Genomic DNA, 16,266 nt, shown 5'->3' on the forward strand with positions numbered 1-16,266 from the left:
CTCATTGGCAGTAAAGTTGTATGAGACGCAACACTATGAACACACAAGACCAGGTTTTGTGTCCGGACAATTTTATGCTCAGTCTTAAGGCCACTGTTAAGTGGATGTCTGAGGATTTAGGTTGCATGACACACATATTGCAGCCTGGTGGTTTTACGGTGGAATATAATGGAGAAACTGCCATATCAAAACAAATTCAATCCCTTGTGTTTTGTAGCTCTTGAAATCCAGCAGTTAAGAACAGTGAAGGATGAGAACGATCATGTCATGGTAATGCACTTCTCATTTTATTTAGATCCTAGAAAAAAAGAAGCTCCAGAAACAAACAAAAACAACGTGTTGGTAGAACAATAAGTTAAACACAAGTAGAAGATTTGTGTCGAAGCAATCATTTAAAGACACAGGGTATGCAAAGGCACGTGAATGACATGTTACGCTCAGTATATTAAAGCAATCACGATAAAACAAATATGTACAATACCAAAGAAATGTGGTAGCAATATAATTTTCACAAAATTTACAAGATAACTAGTATAGATGGCATACCAGCAGCTACTTATCACTGTTGATATCTAGAAAAAAAGAGCAATGCTAAATTCATTTTCTCATTTCAAATAAAAAATTAGTTTTGTTAGAAACATTTCTAAAATTAAGAATACGATCACTCTTCTCCACACAGTTTACTTCACTATTCATGATAAGCAAAGACTGATGGCCACATATTGCAGTCATAATGACTCACTTCTTTCCTCTTGAAGAAAGAATTTGTGTCAAGAAGAGAAAATGCATGCTGTGCTGTCATTTCTCTTTCTCATCTCCCTCCCTTTGTGTTCCCCCTCTCTCTGAGGAAATGTAGAAGTATATTTTATTTGCCTCTTAGACTTGGCTGTGAGCAGAAAGTTCACAGGAAGGGAATACTAGTACGCATCCTTCCAACTTCTGTCTTTTTCCCTCTTCTGAAGAGCAACTGTAATGTATCTATGTTGTCGGTCCAAAAAACTAAACAAGGTGAATATTACTCCCACATGTGGACTGTTTTCCACCGCTGTGTCTTCCATCTCAAATGCACACGACCATTTTTTAAAAGTTGTCATGCGAGGCGGAGAGCATATTGGTGTCAAAGTGAAGTGTTTTTGATAAACAGACCCCGTGAACTCTGTGCTCTTGTTTTTATGAACTGAAATTCTTATGTGTGAACATGAGCGAGAGTGGAAATTCTTCTCTCCGTCAGGTGCTTGAAAGCACTTTAGTTACAATCTTTTGTGAATTTGAATCAGGCCCGCTCAAAATGTCATCAGTGCACGTATGCACTGCATTAGGCTAAGTTACTTCATCATTAAAATCTCGTTTCTTATTATTTGTTGTTTATAACTTGAGGTTGTCATGATCACATCTGAGAGTAATCCTTTTAACTGATTTTCACCAAGTTCTACACACTCTTAGAAATAAAGGTGCTAACTAAAATCAACCATCCCCAGAACCCTCTGTCTGGGTTCTAACCAGAACCTTTCTACCTTCTAAGGACCAGTGTCCAGATAGAAATTTTGTGAAATCACTACAAATATAGCTTTTTCTATTAAGATTTTGCAATAGGGTTGGGTACCAAAACTCTGTTCTAAATTACACAGAACAAAAATGAAAAGGCAACACTTTTGTTTTTGCAGGTTTAAGTTTAAGATCTAAGACCATGGCGTGCTCCCTCAAAACTCGCAGAAAGTGTGGCATTGTGTTGTGTGTTTGAACTCAACTTTTAGAGTGGCCTTTTATTGTGACCATCTCAAGGCACACCTGTGTGGTGATCATGCTGGTTAATCAGCAGCTCAATATGCCACACCGTTGAAGTGGATGGGTTATCTTGGAAAAGGGGAAGTGCTCATTTAAGCAGATTTGAACACATCTGAAGCCAAAATTTAACAGAAATACCTAAATTGAGCATGAAAAAAGTCTTAGATCTTGAACTTTAACCGGTGAAAAATGGCAGCTAAAACAAAAGTGGCACATTTAACTTTTTGTTCAGTATAATTACAACATGTTAAGTTCTGGGTACCTGTAAAAAATGAATTTTGGCAGAACATGTGGTACTGTATGGCATGTTATGATGATAAAGATATCAACTATGGCAGACCAGGAGTAAAATAAATAAAAATACCTTTTGAAACATGGGTAAACATTTGGATATTTGAGAATGAGGATCTTTTAACATCCATGCTTTTAACAAATCTTTCAAAAAAGGATCTGTGGATGAAAAGGGTTCATAATGGAACCCATAGTATTAAAAAGAACCGTTTTCTTAATAAAAGGGTTCTTAAAAAGCAAATGGTTCTGGGTACAACACTAGCCCGTTACGAGGAACCCATTTGGGACCCTTAATTCTAAGAGTGTAGTTTTTCACAAAACTCTGAGGATGTCTCCTGCAGGGTTTTATTTACATTTCAGAGGGTGGTGCTTTGAAGGCTGCAGTAAATCTAGGTTAAGGTTTGGTAAACCCGTTCACCGAAGATACTGAAACACATTTCAGACACTTACAATTATGCTTGTTAGAGATGAGCTTATGATGAGTTATTGCTTATTGTTGCACACAACTGAAAAGTTAGCAAAAAAAGGAACCGTCCAAGATTTTCTTAGAAATGGACATAGAAAGTCTGAAAGATAAACTGCATAGGTGTAAACTACAAAACGCAAAAGTCCATTTGCAACAGGAGTATAATGTGTAACTGTAGCATAGTTAAAAAGACACTGAAACCTTTGAACCCCTTGAACAAAAACTTGAACAAAATATCATTATGCCTTTACTGGCTTAGGAAAACATTTTGTAGTGTGCATGAAACTGTCCTTATAATAACTAAATGCAAAATGAGTCAAAAGGAAGACACTCCTCTCTGCACAGTTCATCACAGCAAATGCATCAATCAACTCAGAATTCTCTCACACACACAAACTAACAGTTATTTTCAGGCTTGAGTGAGGGTTTGTCATAGGACACTGAATATTATGCTGGTCATGAACTTGTGCTGGTTGTTAAAAAGCTTGAGTATGCTGGTGCAGTCATTTTAAACTGCATAAACATCTCATTTTATTACCTGCAGACTTTTTTTGACATTTGCATTTCCTGTTTTTTGGATTATTCTGGTATGCTGTGCCTGTGATGTGGATTTGAACATCATATCTGGCCTGAACAGGTTCATTTTTTTTCCTTTTTTTTTCTTGAAAGTAGAATTTGATGTAAACACGCTAATTGCAAGATGAAGGCTGTCAGGTTGGGACATACAATGTCAGCTTTTCAATGGGTTTGATTGTTTCTGTTTTCTGTCAACATATTTCACTATGCTCTATTTACATAGCATTTATCAAAACTGTCAGCGTAGAAATGCTGATCTTGGATCGCTGAAACACACATTTCATAGGACTCTCCCAAAGCCAAAACTGATCCAAGATCGACATTCCTGTTTGACAGAGCCTGATAAATGTAGGCTAGAATACTCAGTAGCCCCATTCTCCCAGATTTTAGTTTCCCAGTTATATTACAGCATCACCAGCTCCTTCTCCTGCTCAGACTATCTCCACCTTGGAGTTGGGGTAAACGGCAACAACATCGTAGCCCTCTGGAGGCTGGACGCGCGCTTTGGCGTGGGTCTCACAGTACAGATTGTCCTCGATGAAGAAGTAGCCTCTCTGCTTGAGGTTGATGCCGCAGTCATCGCACATAAAGCAGTCGGGATGGTAGAGCTTGTCCCGGGCCTTCACGATAGTGCCACTGGAGGGGGAGATGAAGAGAGATGGAGTGTTTTCTTATGAAGGCTTTAGAGATTTAGAAATTGTGGAGGCAAAATGAAAAACAATCCAGTGAGACAAAGAGAGATACATGCCAGTGTAGCTCAGTCCAGTAATGTTATTTATGTTATTTCTGCCTTTCCCCATTGAGTCTAGACACTGCATTGCTTGGAGTTGATATAACCTAAAGACCCAGCATCTATAGGCTGCTCCATGTGCTGTAGGACACTTTTCCAATCATCATTTCCCGCAGATTTATCAAGTATGACGCTTCTGACAGGACAGCAAATAATGTTGGACTTATGTTTCAAATTTCAAAGGTTTAGGTGATGATGTCAGTCTATCTTTTTTGACAGTTACTTTGAAACACATTCATTTTAAGCCATATCAGGGTTCTGATCAATTCTTTTAAAACTATTGTGTGATAGCCTTACTGTCCTTAAAGGAATACTTTACCCACAGAATAAGCATTTGCATAACAGTAAGTCATGCCATGTTACCTTTAATTCATCAGAAATAAGAAAGCTGTTTTGTCCTCATATCCTTCTATTATAGAAAACATCAAACATATGGATTAAATGACTGACTTGGGGCCGTGTTTAAACACAGCTACACTAAAACTAAAACCTTACTGTTTAAAACTTAACTAAAAGTGAAACTTATCTATAGTATTATAGCAAAAATGTATGAGTTGAGAAAGTACTGAGCATATGACTGAATGAAAGAGCGCTGGATGATACTGCATAAGCTGTGTGGAAGTTTGTTAATGGATGTTTTGAGATAGTTTTGGTACAGTTTTGCTGCTGTTAAATGCAGTCATCATCACGCCATTTCTGTGGAGGCAGGCGACAGTTTTTTTTATAAATTCAAGTAAACACGGCATGACTAACTAATTTACAAACAGTCATTTTGTGGGTGAACTATTCCTTTACTCCCATGTCCAACATAGACGCTGATAGTGCTGACGGATTTCTATTTCATCTTATCATTCTTGTGGTCTCTCGTTGGTGCGTTTTTTCCAGGATCCTGAATCGAATGTGGAATATATTTTTATATATTTTTACTGACATTGTGCAGGAAGAACACACGCAGCCTTATATGTAACATAGTGGACATATTTGTGGAACACTCTCGGGTTGCACTACTGAGAAAGATGTAAATGCATGAATGTATGACTGGAAAGTTATGCAATAAATGCAAACTGCAAAATGCAGAGCTCCTTAAAAGGATAAGTACTAGCCAGTTTTAGGGAGGTGCGATCATCGCGGAAGACGAAACATTCAGTTGAACACTTTAAAAGGAAACTAAGCGATGATGAATGCTTATGACTGACTCACTGTTGTTTAGTGAACTTCCCATTATCTATGCAAATCAGCAATTATCGTACTTTATATGGCAAATTTGAATATATTTCATCATATGTCATATTTGGGGGAAGTTTTCAAAGAGCACATCCTGAGAGGAGGTTCAGGTGAACAGGAGGTCACACACATTTATACACACACACACACACACACACACACCTGGGGGCTTAGAAGTACATGTTTATTCTGCTTTCTGGCTACTGATCAACATTGGTGCATTTGAGAGTTCACTGCTTCACTCAGTCACACAGTGACAGCAGTTGTTCAGGGCGTTGTTCATTCACTGATCCCAATAAGATTTTCCGTTCTGGACTGGGGATTCGGGCCAGCAACCATTCATTCATATAAGCCTGCTTCTTTTTTTATCCGCCATCCCCATCTAACCACACCAGTTGCTGGATAAACTCTTGACACAGTGCTCTACACTTGTTTAAAAGCTGTAAAATGCTCCCGGCCCATAACAGCCTCATTGTGCCCTGCAAGCTCCCACAATGCCCTCTTGTTAATGGGTAAAGTAAGCCGATGACCTCACTGCTTACCTGCAGCTGCTTTTATAGAGAGGGATTACCGGTGCAACTGGGTACTTTTGCAAGAAGGTGTGTGTGCCTGTGCTATTGCTTAATGTTTAGCGTGAGTTTGTTTGTGTGTGTGGGAAAGGGTGTGGAGGATGGTTTGGTTTAATCATTAAAATGATAAATGGGAAAAAGGTTTTCCTGAGTACTTCTAAAAGGCCTGTTGATGCAGGTGGACCTGCGTGAGTTAACCTCTTTGTTTCAGAGTCAAAACACAACCTTTACTCACCTCACGCAGCTCAGCTTTTAAGGTTTAAGACCACAGGCGGAGTGATAAAACCAGACAGAGACATATCATTTCCAGATGGTGATTACAATAGTTCATCTGATAATAAATCATATTTTCAGCATCATATTTACTGCATCTTCAGTCTGTAATTGTAGACCATGGTAACCATAATTTTTAAACCATTAAATTTTTATACTGTGATATGTCATAGATTAAATTGAACACTGAACCTTAGTGTTGAAATGAAAAGCAAATTGAAACTTTTAAACATTAAAAAAAAACAACATTTTGCATGTCTTGAGTCATCTTTACACTTGAAGGCCAAAAAAATGAATCCCAGGCTTCTTTAAAAGAGCTCTCTGACCATAAAGACACAATCACATACTTATTCTATGAGTTGTTCTATGATGTTATACAGTCTACTCCTTAGTTTCATTTAAAAATTAAACCAGGATGTGTTCAATACTTACACAATGCCATTACAGCAGCGTGTGCACTGGGGTAACTTCTGCAGACCGGACATGGGGCTGGGGATGGGGCTTCCCAGTTTAGGAATTGGAGACCTTATTGGAGACTTTAAGTTTCTCATTCTCTCTGTCGGGGACACACCTAAAATGACAAAATAACCACAAAATAAATACAGGATCTTTGGACAATGCACCATAAACCATTTAGAAGACAGTCCTTACAAATACTAAAAAACCACAACAGAATTCCAGGCGCTGACATTATTAACATTTTTCATGTGGGCCTCTGGTAACCAAGGTAACCCTGTTTATATATGCGTGAGTGTTTGTGTATGTGCTCTAGGGTCACCAGATTCCAGGTAGTGCCTATCTGGTTAAAGGGGAAAAGCCATGCGGGGTCATGAAAGTGTTTATGTTTGTACTCTGGAGAATATCCCCTTTGAGTTCCAGGTGGAAAGACAAGAGCAGGGATTGGTAGTAACACATTACAAGAGATGCATATGAATTAAAAAAAAAAAAAAAAAGCTTTATTAAGGAAGGTGTATGTTTAATGGTCTTTTATCAAAAAAGCTATACTTCTACACTATATATTTTTGAACCAGAGTCCTACCATTTTGACCAATTATTTGTAATTGGTATATAATTCAATTTAATTTGCCATTTATACCCTCCTTACAACCAGTTTGCTCTAAATGTTGGGCTTGGGTGTCGACAGGAGCGTCTTACTGCAGATGTCAAGTTACCTGCAACATGGAAGAAAATGAAGTACCAGCTTTCTTATTGACAAGGGCCTTTTTTTCATTACAAGTGTTTTTTTCCCATTTCTTTTCACTGATCTGCACACCCTGAAAAGAAGTAACTTGTACTTTGATAATTAGCCAGCTGATTTTCACTTTTACTTGGGAAGGTTTCTCAAATGGTCATTTTCACTTTTGGTTGAATCCCTTTTTTATGGGAGTAATTAATTGTTCAGGCAACTGCAGACAACTGACATTTACTTAACTGTTATTTTTACCATCACTTTGCCTTCAATGCTACATCATGCTCAAGACAAATAGCAGCCTATCTCCTGCCAGAGGTCATGGCATGGTCAGAATTAGTGTTTTTGTACCTTCAGATCACACTTCTCATTAGCATTGCTGCTTGCTTTCATAAACAGGATGTTGCCACATGTGCTCTTCCGCTGCCTCTCCATTGCATTCTTCGAACATGTAATTACTTAGAGATTTATGCTTTCTGAAATATGTAAAATCCAAGGGCAAAAAACTGCAGACCATCAGTCCTCACTGTAGTGAATGTGGCGATGAATCACTGATGTGAAAATGCTATGCATAACACACTTAAGTGTTGTTAAGACAAAAAATGAAAAATCTGCAGCACTCATAAGAGAGCATGTCCTCAACGTTTTTCTTCTGCTTTCACTCTACCTTTACAACACAGTCAGTAAACTTATTTTTATCATTCTCTCTCCCTCATAGTGCACACCTTTCCCTGTCTTTGACCTCTCTGTGTCTCTCGCTCTTTCCTGTGTGCTCCAGTCAAAGTCTGGAGTGGCACTATAGCAGGAATTCATCAGTCAACCTGGCTAGACACCCGGGAAGGAAAACATCCCATGTTAGAGAGTCAACCATCACACCACTATGCTACAATCATACAGTGACTGTGAACCACACAAGACGAAGTACATCAGGGGTGTCCAAACTTTCTTGAATGAGGGCCAGATTAGATCATGTGAAAATACCTAGGGGCCAGCTGCTTTTCGCATTACATGGGTTATTGAAAAATAAATCACGTATAAATGAGACAAACACAACTGTTTCATCTTTCATTGAAGTTACACAAAAATTACCTAAAAATAACAAAAAAATAAAGAAAAAAAAAAAAAAAAAAAAAAAAAAAACAGAACCCAACAACAAACAAACAATAAAATTACCTTTAAAAATGCCCCAAAACAAAGCATTCAAAGGCTGAATGCAGCACAAAATTAACTCATGACAGTACAGGTGTTTAAGGCTCAACAAGATTTTCTTTTACACATAACACAGATATCACAGAATGAGACTTTCTGTAAATACACATTAACAGGAAGACACCAACTCAACCAGCTGCAGTAACAGCATATAATTCTCATTTAAACTATGCTACAAGAGTGTTACATAAGAAGGCTATTTTTAAAACTATAATAAGCTGGTAGTTCTGGTGGTGGACGAGGGTTGCTGCCTTTCCACGGATGGCATTTTTATTAAGAGCGATCAAATCCAATCATCAAGTCATGCCTGACTGGAATGCATGAAAGGGACATGCTTATTACTGGATATCTGGAGCCACTCTGGTGGTTACATGAGCGCCAGGGTGGATCAGTGAGGCACAGCCGTGAACTACATGACTTCCCTTTACTGATGATGTGCCAGCAGAGTCTATTCAGACCAACAGGCCACCTATCACTGACTAACCACAGTCTAATTAACTCACATCTGGCACCTGACTCAAAGCCCTTTCTATCGCTCCATCACTGAGAGCCTCGGACTGCTCCATGGTGAGTTTAAGAGCTGACATTAGCTGCTGGGTATGTTATTTCTGGGATTAATGTCTCTATTAGCCAATGATGCACTCTAATGGAAAACCTTTCATGTGCAGCACTGGTGACTTTCTCAGAGAGGGTTAGGTTGACGAATAAAAGTTTTTAGACCACAGATACAAAACACAGAATGACTGAGTGCTTGTTTAGTCTTGCTTCTACATTTTTAAAAAGTCAGACCACTTAGGCCCCGTATACTTTGTGGCCAAACGCAGACAGACACCATATTTTATTCGACACACGGTGACAGGTCGTACAATTACGACACATATCTCATCCCATGCAACATTCACGGCACATTGTGCGACCTAAACTGTGACTAACATACACCAGACGCTCTGTAAAACAGCCCCGATCCTAACTCAAACCTGTCAAGTGCAGAATGTCAAAACTAAATAATAAATAAACAGCTGTAATAATATCCTCTGAGACAGCTATTGTGGTATATGGTATCAACTTTTGAGGAAGTGAAAAACAACCTTGATTTACTGTCATTGAATGCTTTAGTGTTGCATTTCTTTGACGTGTTTAAAAGGATTTTATGAAGATTACATGACAAAAATGATCACTGAAAAATGGGCAAAATTCTCTGCTGAAATGCGCTGGAAGTTTTTAATCTCTTGGGGCCACACGTCCAGCCAAAAAGGGAAACATGTTATAAGAGAAAGAAGAAGCGGTAGAAAGTGCTGACATGAAAATGAATCAATGACTAATCTGATGATAAGAAGTAAACCTACACATTTCTTTTTGCTTTTGTTTGTTTTATATTGCTGTAAACTGAGCACTTTAAAGTTTTCCCACTAGTTCAGACAAATAAAACAATGACTTCACTTTGGGAACTGAGAACTAATGATGGGCGTATTTTGAGCATTTATAGAGCGAGCAAATGAAGAATATGAAACAGAAAGTATAACGGATGCTGCTCTATTGTGCTGTCAAAACAACAACTCCTCTCTGCCAACACAGGGTTAAGCCCCTCACCGCTGACATCACATGTTTACCCCCACTGGACTACAGAGCTTGCTGGGGCTTTAAATCTTTTATCTCTTCGGCTCTGTCTTGATCCCTGTGGAATAACAATTTCACTGGAATGCTCCCTCTGCTTTTCCTCGAAACGTCACAGGAGGACATGACTGATGTGGCGTTTACGTTTACCTATCTGAGTCGGTGGCCGCAAATACTTTTCATGCAAGACAAAAGTGACAATTATTACTGTATACAAGCATTCTGAGTTTACATGTTTTATTCGAGAAAGCAAACAATAATTGGAAATGTGTTATACTTTGAAAGTAGGCCGATAGTTGTCTTTGTAGGCCGAGGACACGGCCTGCTTCCCTCCTGAGGACTTTCCTCTGTTTTGGAAATGTTTCATCATGTTTTGACAGGCGATCTGCAGAAACTAAGCCCCCCAGAAGGCTGATGTACCACAAAGCCACTTTTCTTACACTACATAATGTAAGGAAAAGTACACAATATGGTACTTTGCATGATTTTTTTTAACCCCTTAAAACCTGGATCACTTTTCTTGTGCTGTGTTCAGGCAACCGTCACAAGATTTTAAACCTTTAAACCACCGAGCAAATCTGATTTAAATTCTTTCCAAAACATGGGGGAAAAAAGCGGTGAGCAACTTGTCAAAAAACGAAATTAATCAATTAAAAAAAAAACACACACACAAGGAATAAATGTCCAGAAATCTATATATATACACAATTATCATAAATATAAATTATAATTCAGAATTATTCTTACTTTTTAAACACGTCTTTGCCCAGGTCCTTTCCTTTTTATGTGCTAATTTTCTTTTACTTTTGACCAAATTCTTGCAAATTTTTGAGTTATGTCTTCTTACATTCCTCATTGCCCGTTTCCCATGATTTTAAAAGATATCAAGCAATTTTTTTAAGGTTTCAAAAGGTTAAACAAATAAGCCTAGGGTTCAAGGAATGGATGAGGTTTTCTGAGAGATCACTGGAGTTGTGTTTTTTACTTTTTCTAACTGTTAAAGAAACACTCCCATCACGTCATCTTCTGTCTGTCCTCCCCTTAAATCCACCTAAAACTGATGAAGGTGGAAAATATAAAATCTCATCAGCAACAGAGCAATCTCAAGTCTTCACATTCAACAATAACAAGTTCAATCTCTGTTTGTTTCTTTAAAACATTATGTCCATAAAGGCTTGTCTGTCAGCATATAAGGAACTTTTTGTTACTTATGAGAGGGAAGGAGAAGGTGCAAAATGGGGGAGGCGCTTCAAACTATTTTTTAAGCTTTGGGGAGGGAGTTTTGATTTTGCTTAGGCGAGGGAAATTAAACTTTGATGAGTTTTATTTTATAATTATTTCAACCAAGAACCCGTCTGTGCTGTTTGCCAGTTGCATTGGCTCCTTGGCATGAATACAGTAAAATATGGTTATTTATGATGGAGAGAGGGTCATGCATTTTCCCCCCAGTCACTAAGGGAGGCTGAAGGGAAAAAAGAATGTCACTCACACCCCAGCCTCCTCTAATAAATAAAGCACAGTCCCTAACTACATAAAACCATACTGTGGAAGAGCAACAAAACAGGTACAGTAGGTACAACTTTCTATCATCTGTCATCCCGAGGTAATACTGCTTCAAACACCCTAATTTAAGACCAGAATTTCACAGTCACTCCACCCCTCTTCCATCCACAGTGCTAACCAATCGTGGCAGAGTCTGAGGAATTCTGGGTAAACTGACACTCTTGTTTGCTTTAACTTTAAAAGCCCCTGAAAGTCAACATGGCCTCTACAGGGGCTTTCGCCTTCAAAAGGGGACCAACTACTGTGATTTAAAAGCCTGACAGCAAGGTATGCATTCAAAAAGAGGACGATTTTACTTTGACCTGAGTGTCAAATGTGTTAAATTGTTGGATTTTACTCATTTCTTTTTTATTGGGCTATTAAAAAAACAAACCAAAAACAACAACCAAGGGGCAGCAACATCTGTGGCAGGATCTCACACTCTCACACAGATTAAATGACACAGCCAAACATCAACAGACAGACAGGTAGCTTTTAAAATGATCCCAAAGTAAACCTGAAGTGTCTCCCTGTTTCATCGAGGACTTAGCTTGTCAGTCAACCTGTCAGGCTCCCGAGCTGAAAGGCCGCTGACAGCACACAACAAGAGTCACCTTTAAATCTCTTTAATCCATCAGCAGTGTCTCTCTGCCTCCAGCCTCCGTTGTCTGTCACTAGAAACGGTCTCTTTCTTTAGCTCTACCTCTCTCTCATTGCTTTGAGTGTAATGGTAAGTGCTAAATTAAGGAAACAGTATGTTCTGGCTGTGCTCCAGGCCTCACTGCGGGAGCAGTCAGTGTTGTTCCTGCTGCTGTGGATTATCCCGTCGGCTCTTACATCAAAGGTAGGCCCAGAGATGTGACAACTGAGCTGGAAGTCTTCACTCTTGTCCAGGGATAACGGTAGTGAATAAAATCAGTGATTGATCTATTTGGAAAATTGAGAAACTGAGGCTTTTCCATGTCACTGGTTTTATGTGCTTTTGCCAATGTTCATAATTTGCTCGATGCAGTATATCCTACCAGTATATATTAAGTCAGGGTTATATCACTGACTTTTGACACTCAGCATTAGCAGTCATTTTATTCTGGGTTTCAGGGGAGCATTTTTAGCTTTATTTTCCGAATATTCTTTCAACCTAAACATTTTGGCCTGAACATAAGAGAAGATTTTTTCAGGAAATTACATTTGTAAAAGGGATTGTGCTGTATATGGCTGAATATGCAAAATATCAGGTGTAATTTTTCAATGTAAAGAATACTGTTATAACATTAGCCTGCCAGCCAGCGTGTTGCATTATGGGTCGTTTGTGGCCTGAAACAATTACTTTGATGATTTTCAACCGGCTTTGTATAATAACAACATGGGAAGTATGTGTAAATTAACTGTGGTAATTAACTTCCCTCCATCTTACTAGCGCCCAGTTCTCCCTGCTCACGTCCCCTCAAATTCACCATTTGATGTCTTTTGCGGATTTTTGGCTTTTGGGCTGTTGCACGTCTGCCACCACAGACACAAAATGTATATACACAGACTGAGAGAGAGAGCAGCCTCTTTTTTGTCAAACTCAGGCCAAACTCCAATCAAACAGTAAAACTAGGCAGTGCTGATTAAACATAAACCTAGATTATACGACTGTTTTCTCCTTTTTTGCATAAAATGTCTTCGGAAACATATTTCAGTTCACTGTCTGGCTATAATATGTTTCCTGTACTGTAAACTAGATGCTGAAAATACTGAGATCAAACGGTAAAAACAACAAGTGCTGTTTAGATATAAATCAAGACTATGTTACCATATTGCATATTTCTCACCTAAAATGTTTTCAGAAACATATTTTAGCTCACTTTTTAACTGTAATATGAGGGTGTTTGTTACCAGCTGGCCGCCATATTATTTCTTGTGCCAAAACAGATAAGCTTGCATTTTATTACCCAGGCCTTTATCAGTCAGCTGTGGGACAGTATATATCAGTATATTCTGGTAGTTGTAGGTTTTCTATATTTTGAGCAAAAGCAAATGCTACTTTCATTTCCCTCTGTTTTCTCTAATCATGTTACACCAGTGTCAAAATATTTGCATCTTTTTACTGCATAGACCGACCATCCTTCCAGTGGTAAAATACTTTCCTGTTGCTAGGCTTGCAAGTTACTTTCTGCAAGTATGTTGTGTGTCTCTCAAGTCAAAGGTCCAAATAAGGAGGACTCAATAACAACATGTTGTTGTTTTGTTGCATGCAAATATTCAAACATCTGTAACAGAATTGGCATCAAAAACCCACATCAGTCAAACCAGAGTATTTAAAGCCTCTAAGGACAAATCTAAACAGGGGAGGATCTCTTATTTAACTGAGAATTAAGACTGACTGCATGACAAAATATATATATTGAAACCATTATTTAGCTATGGGAAAGTTTACTGAGTGTACATGCTGACTTTGACACTGTGGATTTATACATTCACAGCTGGTAACACTCCACTAATAGTAATAAGGATTAAGGGTCTTTTCTCAAGGACACATCAGTGTTAGTTCCTGAGCTGGAGAAAAACATTAATCACAGACAATCTGTGCAAACAGGTCATAAGCCCTCTCCTCTAGGTCCGGGCTATTTCCGCTTCAAAATACCAACACTTGGCTCATAACTAGGACTTTTGCCCTGCTTTAGTGGTAAACGTGGAACCTGAAAAGAATGTTTTCGTACAGAGGATTAGCTCTCCTCTGCTGCTGTCAGCATCACATGACTCCTCCTCAAAAGCTGGAATGCCGGGCGGTCAGAAGGCAGACAGGAAAACCATATTTCTCACTTTATTGCCCTTTGTGAAGTTGTTTTTGCAGTAAATTGCCAAACCAAAACTTCCCTCCCCTGTTCATCCGTGTGTGAGCTATTTAAAGCACTTCATCTTTTTCCTGCTCCTTCTGTCTCTTGCTTTCTATCGTTTTTGCTCCCTCTCGCTCACACTCTTCCTCTCCATCTCCTAACCTCACTGTCTTTCTATAAAAGGAAAACTATGCCAGTGAGACAGAGCAGATCAAAACAGTGAGCGAGGAGCTGCCTGAGCAAGGCAAGACGTTCCTTTGGCTTGAATCGAAAGTCTCATTTACATAAGAGGAAATATTTACTCAGAAACTTAACTTAACTGCTTAGATGCAGCAGGCACATCCATATGTTACAAGGTTTTAACTGTCATTTTATACCTGCTGAACAGCTTTAGTTATTTCAGCATTTTATAGTCTGTTGACAGTCGAGCAGCCAAGTGTATCAAAGTTACAGTTGGAGACATTGACATCATTGCAGGATAACAGAAATAAAACATTTGAGGACATGGTTTGGTTGGTTATGTGCAAGATATCTTTCTTCAACTTTTTCAGGCTTAGCTTGGTCTCTTAAAAGCTCCGGTGAAACTGAAGTTAGAGCGTCTTTAGCTTGGTATTTCCCAGTGAAATGGAATATTTGAGCGGTGTGCAGTTTACAAGAGGGATCAGGTTTAGCGAGATACGGAGTTACAGCAGAGTCCGCTGCTGAGCGGATTTTTGGCTCCACACACACCTCCCTTACCATCAGATCAGGAGGAGGACATGGGAAAGATGATTGATTTGGACCCCGGCCACATTGTTTTGGAAATGAAACCAAGGGTTCTGCCTCTCCTACTACAACTCACAAACAATAAAGTGCTGTTTTAAATGACCTTGTCGCCCAAAGTCTCATTTGATTGTTCAAACTTTTGTAATGAACATTTGAAACAATTTTACCTGGTTTTACAGAAAGAAAACAGATAGGGTTTTTGATGTAAAAATACCCCCACACTGATTTTTTTGACAAATATTTGGTATATAAATGAAAATTAACAGAGGGACACCGGATCAAAACTATAAAAACGCATTTTTGCTTTCTTAGGGACTTTTTTTAAAAAGCCAACTGTTTGTCACACACGTTGCACCACCTTTTGAGCCAATAAGTTAGAAGATGCAGAACGTGGTGGTATCACAGCTTTGTAGAGCTGACAGAAAATGGTTGAGGAAAACAGATATTTTTATAATTGATTAACCCACTTTAAAGTAATTTCTTAAGCCAAAATGCCAAAGAAGAACAGCTTTCAGCTTCTAAAATGTGATCATTTGCGGGTTTTCCAGTCCTCTATCAAATGAAATATTTTTGAGTTTTGTATGTTGATCGGCCTATACAGCAATTTGAGTTTTCAGCTTAGGAAAACAGTGTTAGGGCTTTCTGACCTTTTATGGATGAAACACTGAATAAACTAAGAAAATAAAGGACAGATAAATCAGTAATGACAATAATCATTCGTTGGAGCCCTGTAGCTAACGTAAGGCCTTTCTAATCTTCTTTCATCATCAGGTCACTTTGTGTAACATCGTCAACACAACACCACAGCATTGGGTACTGGTTATAGTAATCTTCCTGTTTCTGGGAAAAGCAGCCATCACACATTTATGTAAGCACTCGCACATCATCCCTACCTCCATCCTCAGCCTCCAGGATTCCCTGAAGGTATTTGAAGGAGCCGGACTGTTTGGGTGCAGAGACGGGCTCCTCGTAGTCCTGCAGCATCTTGTAGACATCTGAATGTGGGTCAAAACCATTACGGCCCACAGGGGAGTGTGTTGGAGGCTCTGGGCTGAAGGAGACAAAAGAGGGAAGATACAGTGTTACTGTACTGAAATCTAATTAATGATGATAAGATGGTGATAAAACATGGCTGAGATTCTGACTACAAGTTA

General features: G+C 38.8%; 1 protein-coding gene across 1 annotated transcript in view; it reads right to left on the reverse strand.

The window, feature by feature from the left end:
• Positions 1-265: 265 nt before the first annotated feature.
• pdlim4 (PDZ and LIM domain 4) overlaps positions 266-16,266 on the reverse strand; it is a 54,443-nt gene continuing 38,442 nt past the window's right edge. The window contains exons 5-7 of the mRNA XM_042498849.1: positions 16,006-16,163; positions 6,407-6,545; positions 266-3,754 (exon numbers count right to left, since the gene is read on the reverse strand). Of these exons, the coding sequence (XP_042354783.1) occupies positions 3,550-3,754; positions 6,407-6,545; positions 16,006-16,163 (502 nt within the window). The 3' untranslated portion in view covers positions 266-3,549. The remainder of the gene's footprint in view (positions 3,755-6,406; positions 6,546-16,005; positions 16,164-16,266) is intronic.

This window comes from Plectropomus leopardus, chromosome 13, assembly GCF_008729295.1.
Source record: "Plectropomus leopardus isolate mb chromosome 13, YSFRI_Pleo_2.0, whole genome shotgun sequence".
Lineage (NCBI taxonomy): Eukaryota > Metazoa > Chordata > Actinopteri > Perciformes > Serranidae > Plectropomus > Plectropomus leopardus.